Source organism: Quercus lobata, chromosome 8 (assembly GCF_001633185.2).
Source record: "Quercus lobata isolate SW786 chromosome 8, ValleyOak3.0 Primary Assembly, whole genome shotgun sequence".
Classification (NCBI taxonomy): domain Eukaryota; kingdom Viridiplantae; phylum Streptophyta; class Magnoliopsida; order Fagales; family Fagaceae; genus Quercus; species Quercus lobata.
In genome coordinates, this window is record NC_044911.1 from 1,359,683 (window position 1) to 1,376,117 (window position 16,435).

General features: G+C 35.9%; 1 protein-coding gene across 6 annotated transcripts; it reads right to left on the bottom strand.

Annotated features, from left to right (window-relative positions):
- Positions 1-3,655: 3,655 nt before the first annotated feature.
- On the bottom strand, positions 3,656-15,412 carry LOC115955526 (vacuolar cation/proton exchanger 3-like). 6 transcript variants are annotated; one of them, XM_031073662.1, is made up of 15 exons: positions 15,066-15,412; positions 14,875-14,914; positions 14,268-14,419; positions 14,114-14,164; positions 13,748-14,002; positions 13,603-13,670; positions 13,490-13,518; positions 11,000-11,193; positions 10,697-10,909; positions 8,166-8,300; positions 6,180-6,296; positions 6,046-6,099; positions 4,995-5,111; positions 4,227-4,323; positions 3,656-4,127 (listed from the first exon to the last, which is right to left on the bottom strand). In XM_031073662.1, the coding sequence occupies exons 4-15, from the start codon at positions 14,114-14,116 to the stop codon at positions 4,105-4,107; spliced, it is 1,305 nt and encodes a 434-aa protein (XP_030929522.1). In that variant the 5' UTR covers positions 14,117-14,164; positions 14,268-14,419; positions 14,875-14,914; positions 15,066-15,412; the 3' UTR covers positions 3,656-4,104. The 6 variants fall into 6 exon arrangements, with proteins under 6 accessions (XP_030929522.1, XP_030929520.1, XP_030929519.1 ...); XM_031073660.1 differs by lacking the exon at positions 14,114-14,164 and having other exon boundaries at positions 14,880-14,914; positions 15,066-15,411; XM_031073659.1 differs by lacking the exon at positions 14,114-14,164 and having other exon boundaries at positions 15,066-15,411.
- Between the last annotated feature and the right edge of the window lie 1,023 nt (positions 15,413-16,435).

Below are 16,435 nucleotides of genomic sequence, written 5' to 3' on the forward strand. Positions count from 1 at the left end.
ACTGGTCTATCTGATCCTTAAGGGACGAGTGCGAGGAATCAGCTCCTTCTCCTAGGACAACTGCCGCGGGAAGAGCCCGCTGAGCAGGCAGTTGGACGGGGGGTAAGTCTTTCTGAGCAAGAAATCCTAGTATAGAGACGTCGATGGGTGCTAATCGGGGACTTCCAGCCCTGATGGCTTGACCAGCGTCCACTAGAGCGCGCGAAAGGGACTCGTAGTCCAAGATTAGAGGAGCAGCACGCAGTTGCCCGTCCTCGCTCATAAAGATTTCAGACCTCAGGAGGAAGTTGAGCGCCGGGACGTTGACCAAACTTAGCCGAGGAGTCGTTCGCTCCTTGTCTGTAAGGCCCAAAAGGAGAGTTACATTAGTCCGAGGAGGCAAATAAGCAAAACCAAAACTGAAACAAAGAAAGGAAAACTCAAGACTAAGATCCCCTCCAAGGAATCTGACCCTACAATGCCCCACCTGGTGTTCCTGCCCTAACTGGGCAGTGAATACCATCGTGCCATGCTTTGGAGACGATCAAAAGGTCGTCCTTCAAGCCTTTGTTGAACTTAGGAAGGCAGGATATCAGCCTCACCTCGTCGGACTTGGATTTCAGGTAATACGACTCGTTGAGGCTGTGGCATTCGTATAGGTGAACTACATCGTGCCATGAGAGGCCGAGGTTCATTTGTTCATTCAGAGCATCTACGCACCCAGGATTCAGAACATATTCACGGCACACTGGTGGGGGGCCAGCCTATGACCCCGCAGATAATCCCTGGTTATCCTCCCCATAGGGATCGTCATTCCTCCCTCTATGAAGGCTATCATCGGAATGGCGACCTGTCCCATCTTTCTCTTGAGTAGGACCTCTTCCAAGCAGCAATATTCTAGACCTCCTCCCGGCGGGATATGGTATTTGGCCCTGAAGCCTTCCATACCGGCTGGGGAGTCTACCAGTTTCTCAAGCTTACCCATCCTACTAACCCTAGGCGACACGAAGAAGGTTTACTTAAGGAAGAAAGCCGGGAAAGGTAACGGAAGGGAAATGAGCACTTACGGGATCGAAAATCCTAAGTTTCTCGAAGTTGTGAAGGACTCGCCGGGAATCTTCAAGGGAATGTCTGCGGAGTTTTGAACGCTTCGCAAGAGAAGATGCTGGAGTGCTCTGGGGCGTTTGAGTGCTTTTTCAAAAAATGGGAGTAAGTTCCCTTCGAAACCTTATATATTCGGGAGAAGCTGAATGGGCTTACTCCCGCCCAGAGAAATGGGAAAAATATCAACCGTTGATCTGGCGCCCCACCGTTGGATTGGAAGGACATAAAGCCGCCAAGCGCAATAATTAGCGCTTCGTGGGTTATGAAACGCCATTAGCAGTAATGAGGCACGTGGAAGCATACCTCCACACGGGTGAAGCAAGAATTCACAATCAATGACCCAATGAATGTCAAAATCCCGTCTTTCCTCCTCGGATAAGAGGGAAAGAGCCGGAATTTTGAGGGGCTATTGTAGGGGTAAAGTTCCTAAATCAAACGATGGGCCTTAGGCCCCCTACAGAGTCCAGCCGCGTTCGAGGAGAAAATGGGGCGCCAAGAGGACTTCTGGCCCAACTCTTATGAGCCCAAACTTATTTAAAAGGTGGTCCGAGGAGGAATGTCTCCTCGGACGTACCAAATATGGACCAAACATGCACCCTACCAATAATAAGGAATCACTCCAATGAATATTGGTAGCAAGGACGAGCCTCACAAGCCCGGGAGAAGGGAGAGAGTATAGGATGTCAAGGGAGAGATTACAGCTGCCACATTAAATGCAAGGAAGCAACTTTTCTAGCCGCATTAATGTGGAGAAGACAAGCGAATAGTGTTACCTTGGCCACTACAACTCACAGAAAGGTAAGGGAGATGTCCGATGGGACGGGTACTTAAGTGAAGGTCCAGATGACCAACAAGTGTAAGGCTCTGATGACTTTAAGGAGGCTATATAAGAGAAGGGAATCCCTATGAAGAAGGGGTTGGCAAAAAGGAAAGAAAGAAGAGAAGAGAGAGAGAAAGACCATAGCCTTTGATCTGGAACAGAAGTGCACCCACACGTCTCCTCAGACCGGGTATTCAGTGGACATGAAGGAGATATTCTTACGTTCAATCGTTGCATGGCCCAAAGCTAATCAACATTCACTTCGTTAGGGCCCAGTTCTGTAACTTGCTCTCTATAAATTCATTGTCTAGGGTTCCTTGGGCCAGAATCACCTACCTTTTGGGCTTGGGCCCCAAAAATTGACCCTACATTTATCATCTAAATTTTCAAAATTTTAATACTATTAAATTAATATTATTTTATCTAAATATCAAGCTACAAAACTTGATTATTAAGGGATAAGCACAACCAAATTCTTTAAGAGGTGATTAATATAAATCTATCCCAAGAAATAGTATATATCTCTAATAATTTGATAATCTCTATCTATCCCAAAAAACAATATATATCTCCATTAATTTTATAATTTTTAAGTTGATGAAATTTAATATATATATATAAATTCCTTATAGCTATCAACCACATTCTCTTTCTCTCTTTTTTTTTTTTTTAATTTATTATTATTATTATTTTCATTTTGTTTATTTTCTTTAGTGTTATTATTGGTTTTTTGTCTTCATGTAATTTTAATTAATGAATTCAAAATATTCGAAAACATTGTCAAGTTTCTAAAGGCTCCTTCTTTGTTTTTGTATTTTGTTTTTATCAAATTGATTAGGTTTTGTGTATTGGTTGCCTTTTGTTTAAACTAATTTTCTTAGTTTTGATATAATTTATATGCTTAGGGTTAGGGTCTTAGAATTAATGATTAAATATTATTAGAATTAATAGATTAATTTTAACAATTTTTTTATTTGATTTTTATGTTACATCAAATTATCAATAGGTTCTACACGTGTATTCTTGAATTATCAACTTTAATTTTAATTTATAATATTATCAAAATTATATTAATTTTAGATTTATCAATTGTTTAGTACGTTTTTTTAAATAATTATCAATTTAAAATTCAATTTTGGTATTATCAATTTAATTTAGTTTTAGGAAGAAATCTTACCCCTTATTTTAGTGAGATAATTATTTACACTTGATAATTTTTTTATGTTATCTTTATTAAATCTATTAAAATATATAATTATTTATACATTTATTTTATAAGTTTTTTCATAAAACCATGCAACGCACAAACCTATAACTAGTAAGATACATATATTGAAGCAACGATGAACCATTATCCATAAGATTATTTGCTTGGAATGATGAATCCGTATTTCTCTTGTTGATTCATACTGGGTACTTTCTAAATACTGCCTGAAGTTTAAGAGCTTCCCGTGGAGAGTAAGCATTAATCTCCTCCCCAAATATGATAACAGACTATGCTAGATGTAATACAACTTTGAATTCAATAAAACCTAATATTTTTATCAAAAAAAAAAGTACAACATATCTTCTTCTTCTTTGTCATCAAGCATCTCAAAAATAAAGATACAAGAGGAATCCAATTCACATACTAATCCACCTAGCTACAAACAGCTACCATGCTGCAAATGTAATTCATGTAAAAATTACTACACATAAGCATCTTAAGTGGGGCCATTACAACATATGGCAGACATGATTGGATAAGATTTATTAAAATAAATAAATAAATAAATAAAACCCTAACATTACAAAGATTTTTTTTTTAAAGGTAATAAATAAAACCACCAGTCCTGATGGTTTCCTTATGTTCCAAAATCCATACGATGATGACTTTATACCTTCAAATGATGTGTACAACATAAACAATCAATTTTGTTGGATGCATGCCCCTTAATATCAAAATGGAAAGGTACAAGTTATTTTAAAAGAAGAAAAAAATATCTCAATTTTCTATAATACACTTCTCTCTTGCAGATCCAAGTGAACATTTGACATCTAAGAAGTAGCTGAGGAAGAGAACGTCAAGATACCGGTCAAGTCATTCACTGACAAGCACAAGCAGGAGGTTGGAAAAATGTAACGGTTGAAAATTCAAAATATATACATTAGAATGAACCAAAGCTTTGGTGATCGATCTCTTGAATCAATAGCTCCTTTGACTATGTTTTTGGTTGGTTGTCATCTGCAGAAACACATACATCAGTTATAGTTTCTAATATATGTATTCATAAAATGATGAAAATTAAGCATGAAAAGCTTAAAGCTTTAATGTAGAACTGACCTCCTTGAGAAGGATCTTCATGTACAAAAAAACTTGCAGCAACTATCAGATAGCAAAGAATAAGCATAAGACCTTTAAAATAATTAGAAGTTCCTTCCTGCAAACAAAACATTTGGAACACATAAGAATTTGTGTACTAAATTACAAAAAGATTAATAACAATCATGAAAATGGAATCCACAATAATTAAGAGAGAAATTATTAGCACAAAACTTATTTAAAAAACAATTGAGCAAACAAGAAAACTCAGAAAGTATTTGGAACTTATTTAAAATGCTTACTAGCCTCTTCACAGGAGCCTTGCCTGTGTTCAAATGCTTTTTTTTTAACACTAAAGTACAAGTAATTATAGCTTATAAGCACATGCATTTATTTTTTTATCAGAAAAGCATAGATAGTTATAAATAGTAGTTAGTGCAAAAAGTGGAGTCTGGGAAGTTACTATGGTTACTACTTCTTCTAGTTATAATTTAGTTTGTATTGTGTTCTAAATTTTAAATGTGGCCTAAAAAATTGTGTTTGACATATGTTATTTTCCTTAATTGACCCTATTATTCAAAGTATTTTTAATTTACTGTGAGTGATTAATGTGAGGGTATTTTGGACCATTTAAAAATTGGACACCAAAAAGTCATATTCTCTTTAATAAAAGAGATATTCAGCTTATACAAGAGCGTACCATTGCAAACATTATTTAAAATGCTTCCTTCCCTTAAAATCATTTGACCAAACTATAGGTTTTTTTTTTCTAGTCACCAAATTACAAACCTGCAGCATGAAGGCTACGACTAAGACAGTTATGAAAAGCGTTGCTGTCTCGAAAAGCCGAAAGTCTAAGTCCATACGTTGCCCCATCATCCAACCAACAACTACAGAAAAAGGAATCTGCAGCAATAGAATAATGATTTTAGCAGATATTGACACCAAAAAAGAAAACCTTCAATAAATTTATACTAAGCAGAATAATCATCAGTACAAAAAGAATAACCTAGTATGAATGACCCTTCCAAAGACAAAATGAATCATACAAGATGTTCTTTTCCTTATTTTCTCTAAATTAATTTCTCTTTTATTTTTCTTTTTTTTGGACATTGTTTAAATTTGTCTAAAGGCTTTCTTGTTTGAGCCACAATAAACATCACATCACAGGCAACAAAGATCACACAAATCAAATTCATGTAAATATGTCTGAATAGGAGCATATCATCGAAAGTGTACAAGTTTCAAGCCAATAAAGGTGGCAACAAAAGCTGCTCAGATAGAAGAAATTACTCATGATAGTAATTATAATAATCACCAGCTCTCTTTTCCAATTAAATAGTTTATCCATTTGCTGGGACAGCCAATGAGTTGAAAAACTAAAGGCTGAATAAGCCTAAATTCCCAAATTCTAGAAGATGGCTGGTCTTGATAGAGATTGAGACCTCTGTTATATTCATTTTTTTCTTGGAGGAAAGAGGACCAGGGAGGGGAAGATCATGCACCATTTACTAATATACTTTTAGCGATGAAAGAGATATTTTAGTGGAACTTCAAAGCAACTGAAGAACAAGAATTATCATTTTCTTGTTCCTATGAACTTGTCAGATACTCGATCCCTAAAAAAGAATACATCTAGTGACTCATGAAGAACATAAAGGCTACAAGATATATTTAAGATTGAAACAATTTTCTATTTCAGTGCTTAAAATATTGGTTTAAATGCAAATTCAGATTCAAAAGTAAAAATATGAAACATCACTCAAGTCAACAAACTCTTATATTTTGGAAGTACAAATATAAAATAGCTTCAGAAGGAATCCATCTGGTTAATGCTTACCCCAAACATAGATATCTGCGTTGATGATCCTATTGCCACTCCTAATGAAATGTCCTGTGAAGAAACTCAATTATTAAAACTAAATTCTAAAAAATAAAAAATAAAATGTTAGAAATGAATGTCAGAAAGCTTACAAGCTTGTCTTTCATGGCAAACATAATAGCACTTGCATGCTCTGCAGCATTCCCCACAATTGGGAGCAAAATAACACTAATAAACGCAAGTGGCAAATTCCATGCAATAGATGTTCCCTGCAAAACAACCAAACCAATCAGAATGTTCATAAATCATTCAATTACAATAGCAAAATGGTAATCTTTCTCATAGAAACTATGGAAATCCCAACACTTTGTAATCTGAACAACCATGTCAAGTGAGTACAATCACCAATATCAAAGAGAAGAAGCAGCATAGTAAATGAAAAGCAGGGAAAGAGAGAGAGAAAGAGGGGGGTGGGGGGGGGGGGGGGGGGGGGGAGGGGAGGGGAGGATAGAAAAATGGTCCTTGGATTGGTGAAACACTTGTGAGGGTTTTGCCCATTCACCAAGGTTTAACATGAGCTTTCAACCTAATGCACACCTGCTCCTTTGCCAGACTTATTGCCAGTCATTAGATAAGAGTCAAGTTGTGTTCTTTGAAGTGAATATATTCATTAGTTTATGAATTAAAGGCAATTTTTTGCACATAAAAATATCTGGAATTTCACAAGATTCCTGCAAATAGTTTTACTTTTAGGGTTATTTTCTTAATCGCATTTGATCTAGATTCTTCTGGAGTTTGTAACAGTATTAGGATTGTTCTATTGGGTTTTCTTAGCCACTAGCTTACAAATCAATCCTAGAAGTCACAGTCCTACTAGGTTAAATAAGAGTCAATCAGTCTATAGAAAAATGCTTCATTGTGTTTAGACAATTTAAACATGATCAATGGAATTACAACTAACTTGCATTGTTGAAGAAATGTGTGCCTAGAATGATCTCTCTCTTCTTCTTCCTTTTTAGTCTGCAATTATGACTAATTTGGTTTTTTTTTTTTTTTAATCAGTAAAGTAAATATTTTTATTAATGAGAAAAAAGAAGGACCAAGTCCTGTATACTCTACAACTGATTTGGGTTAAACAGTGTTTGAATATATTCTTTAGTTTATGAATTATGGGCATTTTTATGCACAGAAACAGATCCAGAATTTCACATGATTGCTGCACATAAATTTATTTGTGGGGTTATGTTCTTAATCAGATTCATTCAAGATTATTCAAGAGTTTGTAGTTGTAATATGAGAGTTTTATAGGGTTTTCTTAGCCTTTAGATTACATATCTCCTAGGAGTCACAGTCAAACTTGATCAGTCTATATAAAATGCTTCATTGTATTTCAACAATTCAAACTTGATCAATGGAACCGACTGATTTGCATTATTGAAGCTGTATACCTAAAATGTTCTCAATCTGCTATTACTGTTCAAGTTTCTGTTCACACAGCCCCTAGAGCAACAAACTTCTTGCTTTTCATTCTTCATAACCCCAAATGAATACATTCGACTTACACGTCAAAATCCTAAAATAGTAAAACCCACATACTTTCTCTACCAAATACTCACAATGTAACCCATCAAACAAGCCTTTTAAGTTCAATTATTTGTTGCTGCCCAAGAAATCTTGCAACCTGCTTGTTCTCTATTGCAGCCCTTCTATTCCATTCAATCCTATCCTTTTTCCAAGTCACAAATAAATTACAAGCCTAAGCAATATTCCATATTTCTAAAACCCCAACTTTCACACCCTAAGCACAGAGAGATTTGGAAAATCTGCCCCATGTCACTTATGATCATTCAATGTCCAAAAACATGATAGAAAAGTGACCATATACCAAAACAGCATTTGATATGAACATATAACCATGACCAAACAAAGTATTATGTTATTAGCCTTTAGAGTATTGAATTGCAACAGCTCATATAAGTAAAATAAAATGGGGAAATGAAAATTATATACATCCTTTAGTAACATCCTTCAAAGACATTTAAGCCCAAAAAAAAAAAAAAAAAAAAAAAAGATTTATCCTTGAAGAACTAAAATATTAAATTTTCAAGGAGAAAGGAACATTAATAAGAAAATATTACCTCTATTGCATGAACTAAATATTCAGATAGGATCGAGATCCATGTAGTCATAATGAAAAGCCAAATTATTGATTCCCATTTTGAGATCTCAGCACTTTCATCGTCATTCAAGCCCTCTTCAATTGGACTCCCATCCTATGTTCATACCACATATCACACCATAAATTAAATAATTGAACAATCCAAGCTAAAAGAAGTGCTCCCAACAAACATGACAATGAAAATATAGGATACACCATATAAAGAAGGCGCCTTGTAAAGACTCAATAGGTCAAAAAGTTAAATATATGTAGCATTGAAAAGTGTACTGAGCTACATAGAAGGTAACAAGTTACTTAGTCCATTAGATTAAGGTTCAAATCCCCTCACCCCCGATTACCAAATTATTCAAAAAAAAAAAAAAGTGTAGTATACATGTCTCACCACCTTGATAGCTTTTAAAAAATATGTAAAATTCAACATTTCTTTCTCAATTCTTCAAAAAACTAAAATCCAGGGTTTATTATTGTGTTAAATATGGAACCCACTAATTGAATTGCCCTGAAAAATGAAGTGGGTCAAAACGTGGGACAAGAGCTACTTTTTAATATTTTTTTTATTTATAGGAAACTCATGAATTTCATTTCAACTGAAATATAACAGTTACAGAGTACTAGGCCTGCACTTATCTTCTAGTATTCACTGTTTGAGTTACAACCCAACATGGATCTTCTTCCAGTACAAGAGCTATTTAGGAATGGTGAAATGAGTAAAAGAGTGATGCGGTTTGGTGCGTGCATGGACGGAGACATTCATGGGCTAGGGGGGGCAATGGCCCCACCTAATTTTTTTTTAAAATAATATAACTATATAACTATATATTTAGGTACTAATTTTAGCAACTTCGTTCAATAAAATTACATTTTGTCCCCCTTATTGATCATTATAAGAGAAATGCTACAACTACAAACATTTTTATAGACTATTGAGGTAGTAAATTCTTACTGGTTTGCATCTGAGTCTACCATTTACATCACTTTTTTACTTACTAATAACCACTAATCACAACAACAATTTGTAAAAAAGTTTGTAAATTTAATATTTTCCTCCTTTTAAAGGCCATAAAAAAAAAAAAAAAAAAAAATTAGATCTAAAATCTTAAAAAAAAAAAAAAAAAAAAAAAAAAAAAAAAAAAAAAAGAGACTAATCAACCAATTTCACCAAAAACAAACAACTTAACCCTTTAAAAAACTTTAAACAAAATAATTTTTTCCTTACCAATAAAAGACACGCTCTACACACACATAAAAATAATAATAAAAGAAAACTTTTTCCGGCTACGCAGTAGAGCCAAAAGCCGAAGCTACTGCAAGTAGCTAACAATAAAATAGCCCCCCTTAACTCCAAGTCCTAGCTCCATCCCTGGGTGCGTGGATATTTTTTTTTCCCCCCTTTTCTTCCAGTCAGGGACTGTTTCTATAAGGTGGGCATGCTTTTACTTTTTTGGCTAGGTCAGTGGGATCAAACTAGTTAAGAAGTACAGAGGGTAATAACCCTTCTTTTGGCTCCATCCTTGGTTTGGTAGTAAGGCTGCGTTTGAATCGGCTTCAAACCAATTTCAGAAATCAATTTCCGGAAAATGCATGCGTTTGGCTGTCACGGAAAACATTATTTTCCGGAAAATGATTTCCTGTTGACCGAAATTTTCAGTTTGACCACGGAAATGAATTTCTGCCTTCATTTTCACTTCAAAGGATTTCCGGAAAAAGAGAGAGAGAGAGAGAGAGCGCGCGCGCGCGAGAGGAGAAGACCAGTCCGAGCTCCAGTCCGCGCCGATCTCCAGTCCGAGCTCCAGTCCACGCGCGCGAGAGGATAAGACCAGTCCGACGACGGCGATCGACGCTTTGCGAGATCGCGCCGTCGATCGCGATCTTGCGAAGCGTCGATCGCGATCTCGCCTTCGCGAGATCGCGTCGGATTGAGATCGCGATCGACGGCGCGATCTCGCGAAGCGTCGTTCGCGAGATCGCGCCGTCGATCGCGATCTCGCCTTCGCAAGATCGCGCCGGATCGAGATCGCGATCGACGGCGCGATCTCGCGAAGCGTCGACCGCGATCTCGCGAAGGCGAGATCGCGACGTTGATCGCGATCTCGCCTTCGCGAGATCGCGCCGGCGAGATCGCGATCTCGCGAACGCGATCAGGTTTTCTGGATTTGTGTTTTCTGGGTTGTGGCTTGTGTCTGGATTTGTGTTTTCCTTTCTTCTTTTCCAAACACTAGAAAATATTTTCCGGAAAATTTTTTGAAATGCAACCAAACACACAGAAATATTTTCCTTTTCTAGAAATTAGCATTTCCAGAAAATATGTATTTTCCGGAAAACGTTTTACGGCAACCAAACACAGCCTAAGAAACAATAAATTCTAGCAAAATTATAAGAAAGTTATTTTTTTTAAAAAAATACAATAAAGAACACATGATACTAAATTTTACACACATTTTTTCTGGATTTTTTGGAAGGAGGGGGGATGTTAAAAAAGTCATAACCAACCTCATTAAGAGGATCATAGAGATTCCTATGAGACTTTAGCTGGAAAAAGAGGTATGCAGCATATGCAATAAGCATGATGCAACTGCTAAATCTTGAAAGAGCCAACTCTGACTGCCCAGAATGAACTTCAGTGTGTGTATAATGAAGAACAGCTGGAAAAAGTAGGCCCATGACTGCCATCAACAGCAATCCAGAGTTCACAACAGCAGTTTCCTGCATATCACTTATGCTTTAGCATGAAAGATACAAGACAAATAAGAAAGAAATAAATAAAACCCCCAAAAAAGCTCCTAATACATCCACCTTTGTAAACCGCTGTTCCTTATGGCAAACAAGCCCACCACAAAAGAATGCACATCCTAGCACCAGCAACATGTTTGATAGAATTGAGCCCAATAATGACAACTGAACAACACGCACCATTCCGCTTTTCAGTGCATAGATTGATATAATAAGTTCCGTTGCATTACCAAAAGTAGCATTCAAAAGGCCTCCAACTGCAGGTTCAAATTCATGACATTAAAAAAAATGCAGCTAGAATACTAATTACTAACCTAAAGATGAAAATAGACATTGCACATGACACTTGTTAGAATTGTTGTGGGAAATTGAGTAACAAAAAGAGGAGAAAAAATAAAGGGCAAAAGCAAGAATTAACGTGGTTCGGCCTTATAGACTATGTCTACATTGGAAAGCACATGGCAACTACATCTTTTCTATATTGAGTACATGTTACAATGGGGACCTAATGTAGGGTTTGTATCTCTCTAACACTACCCCTAAAACTCAAAGAGGAAGTTTGAGTTTGGAATGTAACATCTCGAATATAAAATGTGACGATGTTAGAATGCAGCAGGAAAATATCAAAGGCAGTAGACTACAACAGTCAGTGATCATGGCTAACACCAGTTGCCAGAAAATGCGATGACAGATGGAAGCATTACTAGTGGCTGAAAAAAGCGTTGGCATACCAACAGCTAGAATGACTTTAGTTGTGGAGCATGGACCACATCACCAGTGGTTGTTCGATATGTACCCTTAAGAGGCTCAATAGTGATCATAGTAACAGGGTGATCTGATATTCTGGCACATGTAATGTGTGACGTACATGCAAGTGTGTTAGCTTGCATGAGACAAGATGATGCGGTAAGATTGCATGGCAACTTGCATAGGAGTATGTCACTGCTTGTGTTGATGTAGTTGTCCTACACAAGTTAGTGAATCCAACATACGTGGCGCAATTCAAGGAGTTGTCAGCATGTGAAAGCACATGTGGTCTCCTATCCTAATGACAAGTGTCACATGGGCCTAAATGATGTCGGGGTATGTGGCGTGTTTGTGTTAATAACTAGCAATATTTGAGCTTCGAACTAGGTTATTTGCTCACATTCTTTGGAATGGTTGTTGACTAAGCTTACAAGCTCAAAAGCCCACTTATGAAGTTGGACATTGTGAGCCTAGGTCCATCATGGTATGTATGATGCCCTAGATTGATTTGATATTATTTGAGTATGTTGTGCAAGCCTGTGTCGAGTCCCACATTTGGTGTTTACTAGATAGATCTTGGGTTTATAAGTAATTTTAAGGAGTTCAAATTGTATCTTTGACTAGTCCCTTTGCGGTGTAAGCACAGATATAGCTAACGCTTTCCTCAAGTCATTAAAAATGGTATGCGAGTAAGCCTAGTAACACCATGTTACTCAAGGGCACTGCACAGCACAAAAGGCGACAGACAAGGATGTGATGGGTGAGGAGATCTGTTTTACTCATTGGTTAACAGCAGCTATGGGTGATTTCAGTGGAGTTCTAGTGATGATGAGGCTTGCTTGGTCCAGAGGACAATGGCACAAGCTGGCTGGTACAAGTTTCGATTGTGAACTGAAGTTCACACAGAAGACCAGATCCAAGAGGCCGACCAAGCAATGGAGGAGCTTGAAACTTTGGGTTCATGGCATGGCAAAGGTAGATGGTGATGCCCACAATGCAAGAATTATCGTGATTCAACTTGACAACCTATTTCCATAGTGGAAAGCCATTGGCGGCTACATCTTTTCTATATTGACATATACATGAACCCAATATAAGATTTATATAGTAGCCAGCTCTAGGTTTATTTAGCTTGCTCTACAAGTATGTGGGTAATTGAGCCTACTATGAGTTTGAGCCTCTTGGACCATAGAATCTCTAATAATACTAAATTCAAACGTTTCAGGAACATATAATACTAAATCTGAATGTTTCAAGAACATGCATGGACAACAATGTGGGAGTATTACATTGATGTAGTTTATAAGGCAGCAACAAAATATATGACAATGAAGTATTGACTGGTGAACCTTGCCTAATACAATTTCCACCCCCTTCAATCATTCACATGACCATGAATATGCTTAATAAAAGGGCAACTAAAAATGCAAAAAGACAACCCAAAAGAGAAAGGTTCCCTTCACAGCTATGTTTACAATAGCTTTTTAACAAGATTGTTGCTGACAAAGAAGAAATCAAGTTCTTCTCCTGATCAAGAATGCATTTTGAATCAAACTCATACTAGCCAAGAAGTTTTTTTTTTTTTTGGTAAAAGTCTAATTACCTCAATGAGATCAACAGGAAGGGAGAGGGAAAATAAATGAACAAACATATATATGGTACTTGCAAGAAAGACTATGAAAGCATACCAACATCCAATAAAAACAAGAAAGAAATTGTGGAATTTCTGAGGTTATAAACTAAACAGGACCGAAGAAAAAGAAAAACTAAGAAAGCTACTAAATTGACATACAACAAAAACTTTACCTGTAGGTCCGGTGTAAAAAGCCAGCTGCCTAAATCAGAGTGAAAATCAACACATTAGCTACTTAATAATTCATATTCTTTGGAGAGAGAAGGAGAGAGACTGAAAGCCTTACTCTGTAGCATAACCTAAACGCTCAGCCAAAGGTGTTATACCCAATAAGCTTAGAAAGAAGACCCAAGCCTGCAATCCACCTCAACAAAATGAACAACAACAAATTTAAAAAATGATACAAACAATTCGAGGCAGGGACAACTCACATGACCACCATTCAGTTTCTTAACAATAATTGCTATTGGCCCAAAAGGGATCAGCAAGTTGAGTTTATTTGAGAAAACTACAATCTTTATGCTCTTATACACATTCCTCAACATTACATTAATGCTAGCTTGCGAATTTCCAGAACTCGATCCATGTTCAATTTTGGGAGAACGCAACTTGCAAGTTTCTTTTTCCAGGCTATAAGGACTCTCATCATCCAATTCATGTACTGATTCTCCATTTAGTGCCCCCATCTGTTAATCCCAAAAACATATATTACAAAATTTATTAAAAAAAAATCCCTTATTCATAAACCTCAGTACCAGAAGTTGCTTTGTATGCCCAAAATGAAATTATTTTCTTACCATACACAAATTGGCCCAGAAACTAATGCTTTAATTTTTCTATAACCATAGCTGAACGCATGCAATGTAAATTGAGAACGTTGTTATAGCATTAAAGACGGGAGAATCAAGAACCACTCAAAAAAGAGAAATGGAAACAAAGGTTGAAACTTACTTCAAGCTGAGATCGGCCACTGACAGGTTGTAACTTATAATCCATCTGTTCCTACTAAAAACACAACAATTCTTCCACATTCATGGGAAAGCATCGCCTAGATGTAGTTTCCTCAACATCAAGGCAACAAGGTCCTAGAATCTTTAGTGCGGCTGATACCATAAAAGCAACCATTACATTAGCAAGGTTTTTTTTTTTTTGAGAATCCATTACATTAGCAAGTTATTTATTAAGAAAGGGGAAAAAAAACCTTTATATGTATCCTATATCTCTTAATCTATAGAATCATTTTCTATGAACTACATCTATCTGCACCAAACTAAACTTGATTAGGTATCTAAGTTCTAAAATTTCGCTCCTGAAATTTTTTTTTTTGGGCAAGTGGGGTCTACATACCATTTCCAAAATCATACAACATATATGTATATATTTTAAAATAATAAGAAACCATAACTTCCATAATCCTTCATGTCAACACAGAAATCCCATATAACTAAAATCTTTAAAATCACGTTCAAACTAAAACACACCAACAAACCCCACTAGAAACTAACACCATAATCTCTTGCATCTAACTTTAATTTAAAAATAAAAATAAAAAAAGAACCTTGCCAATTAGGGTCCTCTGATCTGAAATTCCGAATCACCTGCAGATCAAAAAATCAACAACAAATTTCAAAAATTTAATCTTTTCCACACCCCAGATAAATTTCTACAAACCCCAGATAAATTATACAAAGATAGAGAGAGAGAAACAAAATAAGATGAGAAAAACAATAGGCTGAACTGAACACATACAAAGAAGAAATTTTGCAACAAATAGAAGTCTTTTACTACTTCTATTAGCGTAATCTCCAATTTATAAGAGCCAGAGTAACCAAAAGCAAATCTTTAGGCTCTAGCAAGCACCCTGATCCAGAACTTGTTCTCTCTGTCTCCTCTCTCTCTCTCTCTCTCTCTCTCTCTCTGTCTATTTGTGTATATAACTTCAAAAACCGTGTACTTTACTTCGTGAATGCACGAACTGAAATATACGATACGATACAACCAACGAAATGTACCAGTTTAAAGACCACTGTGTCTTTGCCGTCTTGCCACTGCACTTTCCAAGAAACTTCCCAGCCTCTATTTTTCTTGTTCAAATTTTTTTTTAATATATATTAAATGAAAGAAGTGCGTTTGAAGTGTCAGTGTGTGTATGTGTTTTACATGTAATCAGATAAGGTGGACGTATTAAAGTCTCTGTGTGAAAATATAGTATTAGTTACCCCATAAGAGTTACCGGCTTTTGTGTGTATTGAGTCGTGTGATATTAAATTCGGTCTCCATTTTCTGTGTGTGTTAAGTCTATTTACCTCTCAACAAAATTGAGAGAAGTTTCTCAAAAAAAAAAGTTACCCCCAAAAAAAAACAAGTGTGTTCACTGTTACATGAAAATAGTGTACTTTCCTAAAGAAGTATGAGTTTCTGTGCAGTACGGTGACAGATTTTGGTCTTTGAATTTGTGGGATAAGTAGTAAGTACGGTTTGAGGAATTTATATTTAAGACCCAAATGATCTGTACCATTGATTGTGCAGGTCAAACTCTCATAGATCTCTGCCAGAAACCACGGGCCAAATTTAAGGCTCTATGGACTTATTTTTACTGTGTTTTGTGTTACATGTAAGTGGTCAAACAACTAAAACTAGTCATTCCATAAAAAAATAAAAAAAATAAAACCAAAAAAAGAGTAAAACTAGCCCTTATTAGATTTTTCCGAAAATTATTAGTTAATTTTGAAATATAATGATGTGATATTCTTTCCTTTTATATTTATGGTAGATAAATGTTAACAAGTATCATGTGGTGTTTGTTAAGATTTTCTTATATAAGTTTCACATAATAAAAATGATAAAAAATTATTAAAAGGGTTGTCAAAAAAGATTAAAAAAAACTACTAAAAAATTGTTAAAAATGACAAAAAGTTGCAAAATGTAGACAAAAAACTACAAAAAAAAAAAATTGTTGTTAACGTGCACTCCGTTCACACAACCCTTTGTGGTAAATCCCATTATGACAAGAATAAGATTATAGATTCATATATAAAAAATATTATGTAATTTAATTGTGTATACTTTTATCGAATTAGTTTTATGGGTGATTTGGTTTGTTTCTCAAAAAATATTTT

Bases quoted from the DNA above. Each gene is read 5' to 3' on its own strand.
- LOC115955526 (XM_031073660.1), bottom strand. From the start codon at position 14,312: ATGGATTATAAGTTACAACCTGTCAGTGGCCGATCTCAGCTTGAA. The intron at 6,100-6,179 runs GTAAGCTTTCTG...GTTTCTTCACAG, and splicing joins TTGCCATGAAAGACAAGCTT to GACATTTCATTAGGAGTGGC. The intron at 5,112-6,045 runs GTAAGCATTAAC...CTATTGCTGCAG, and splicing joins CGCAGATATCTATGTTTGGG to ATTCCTTTTTCTGTAGTTGT.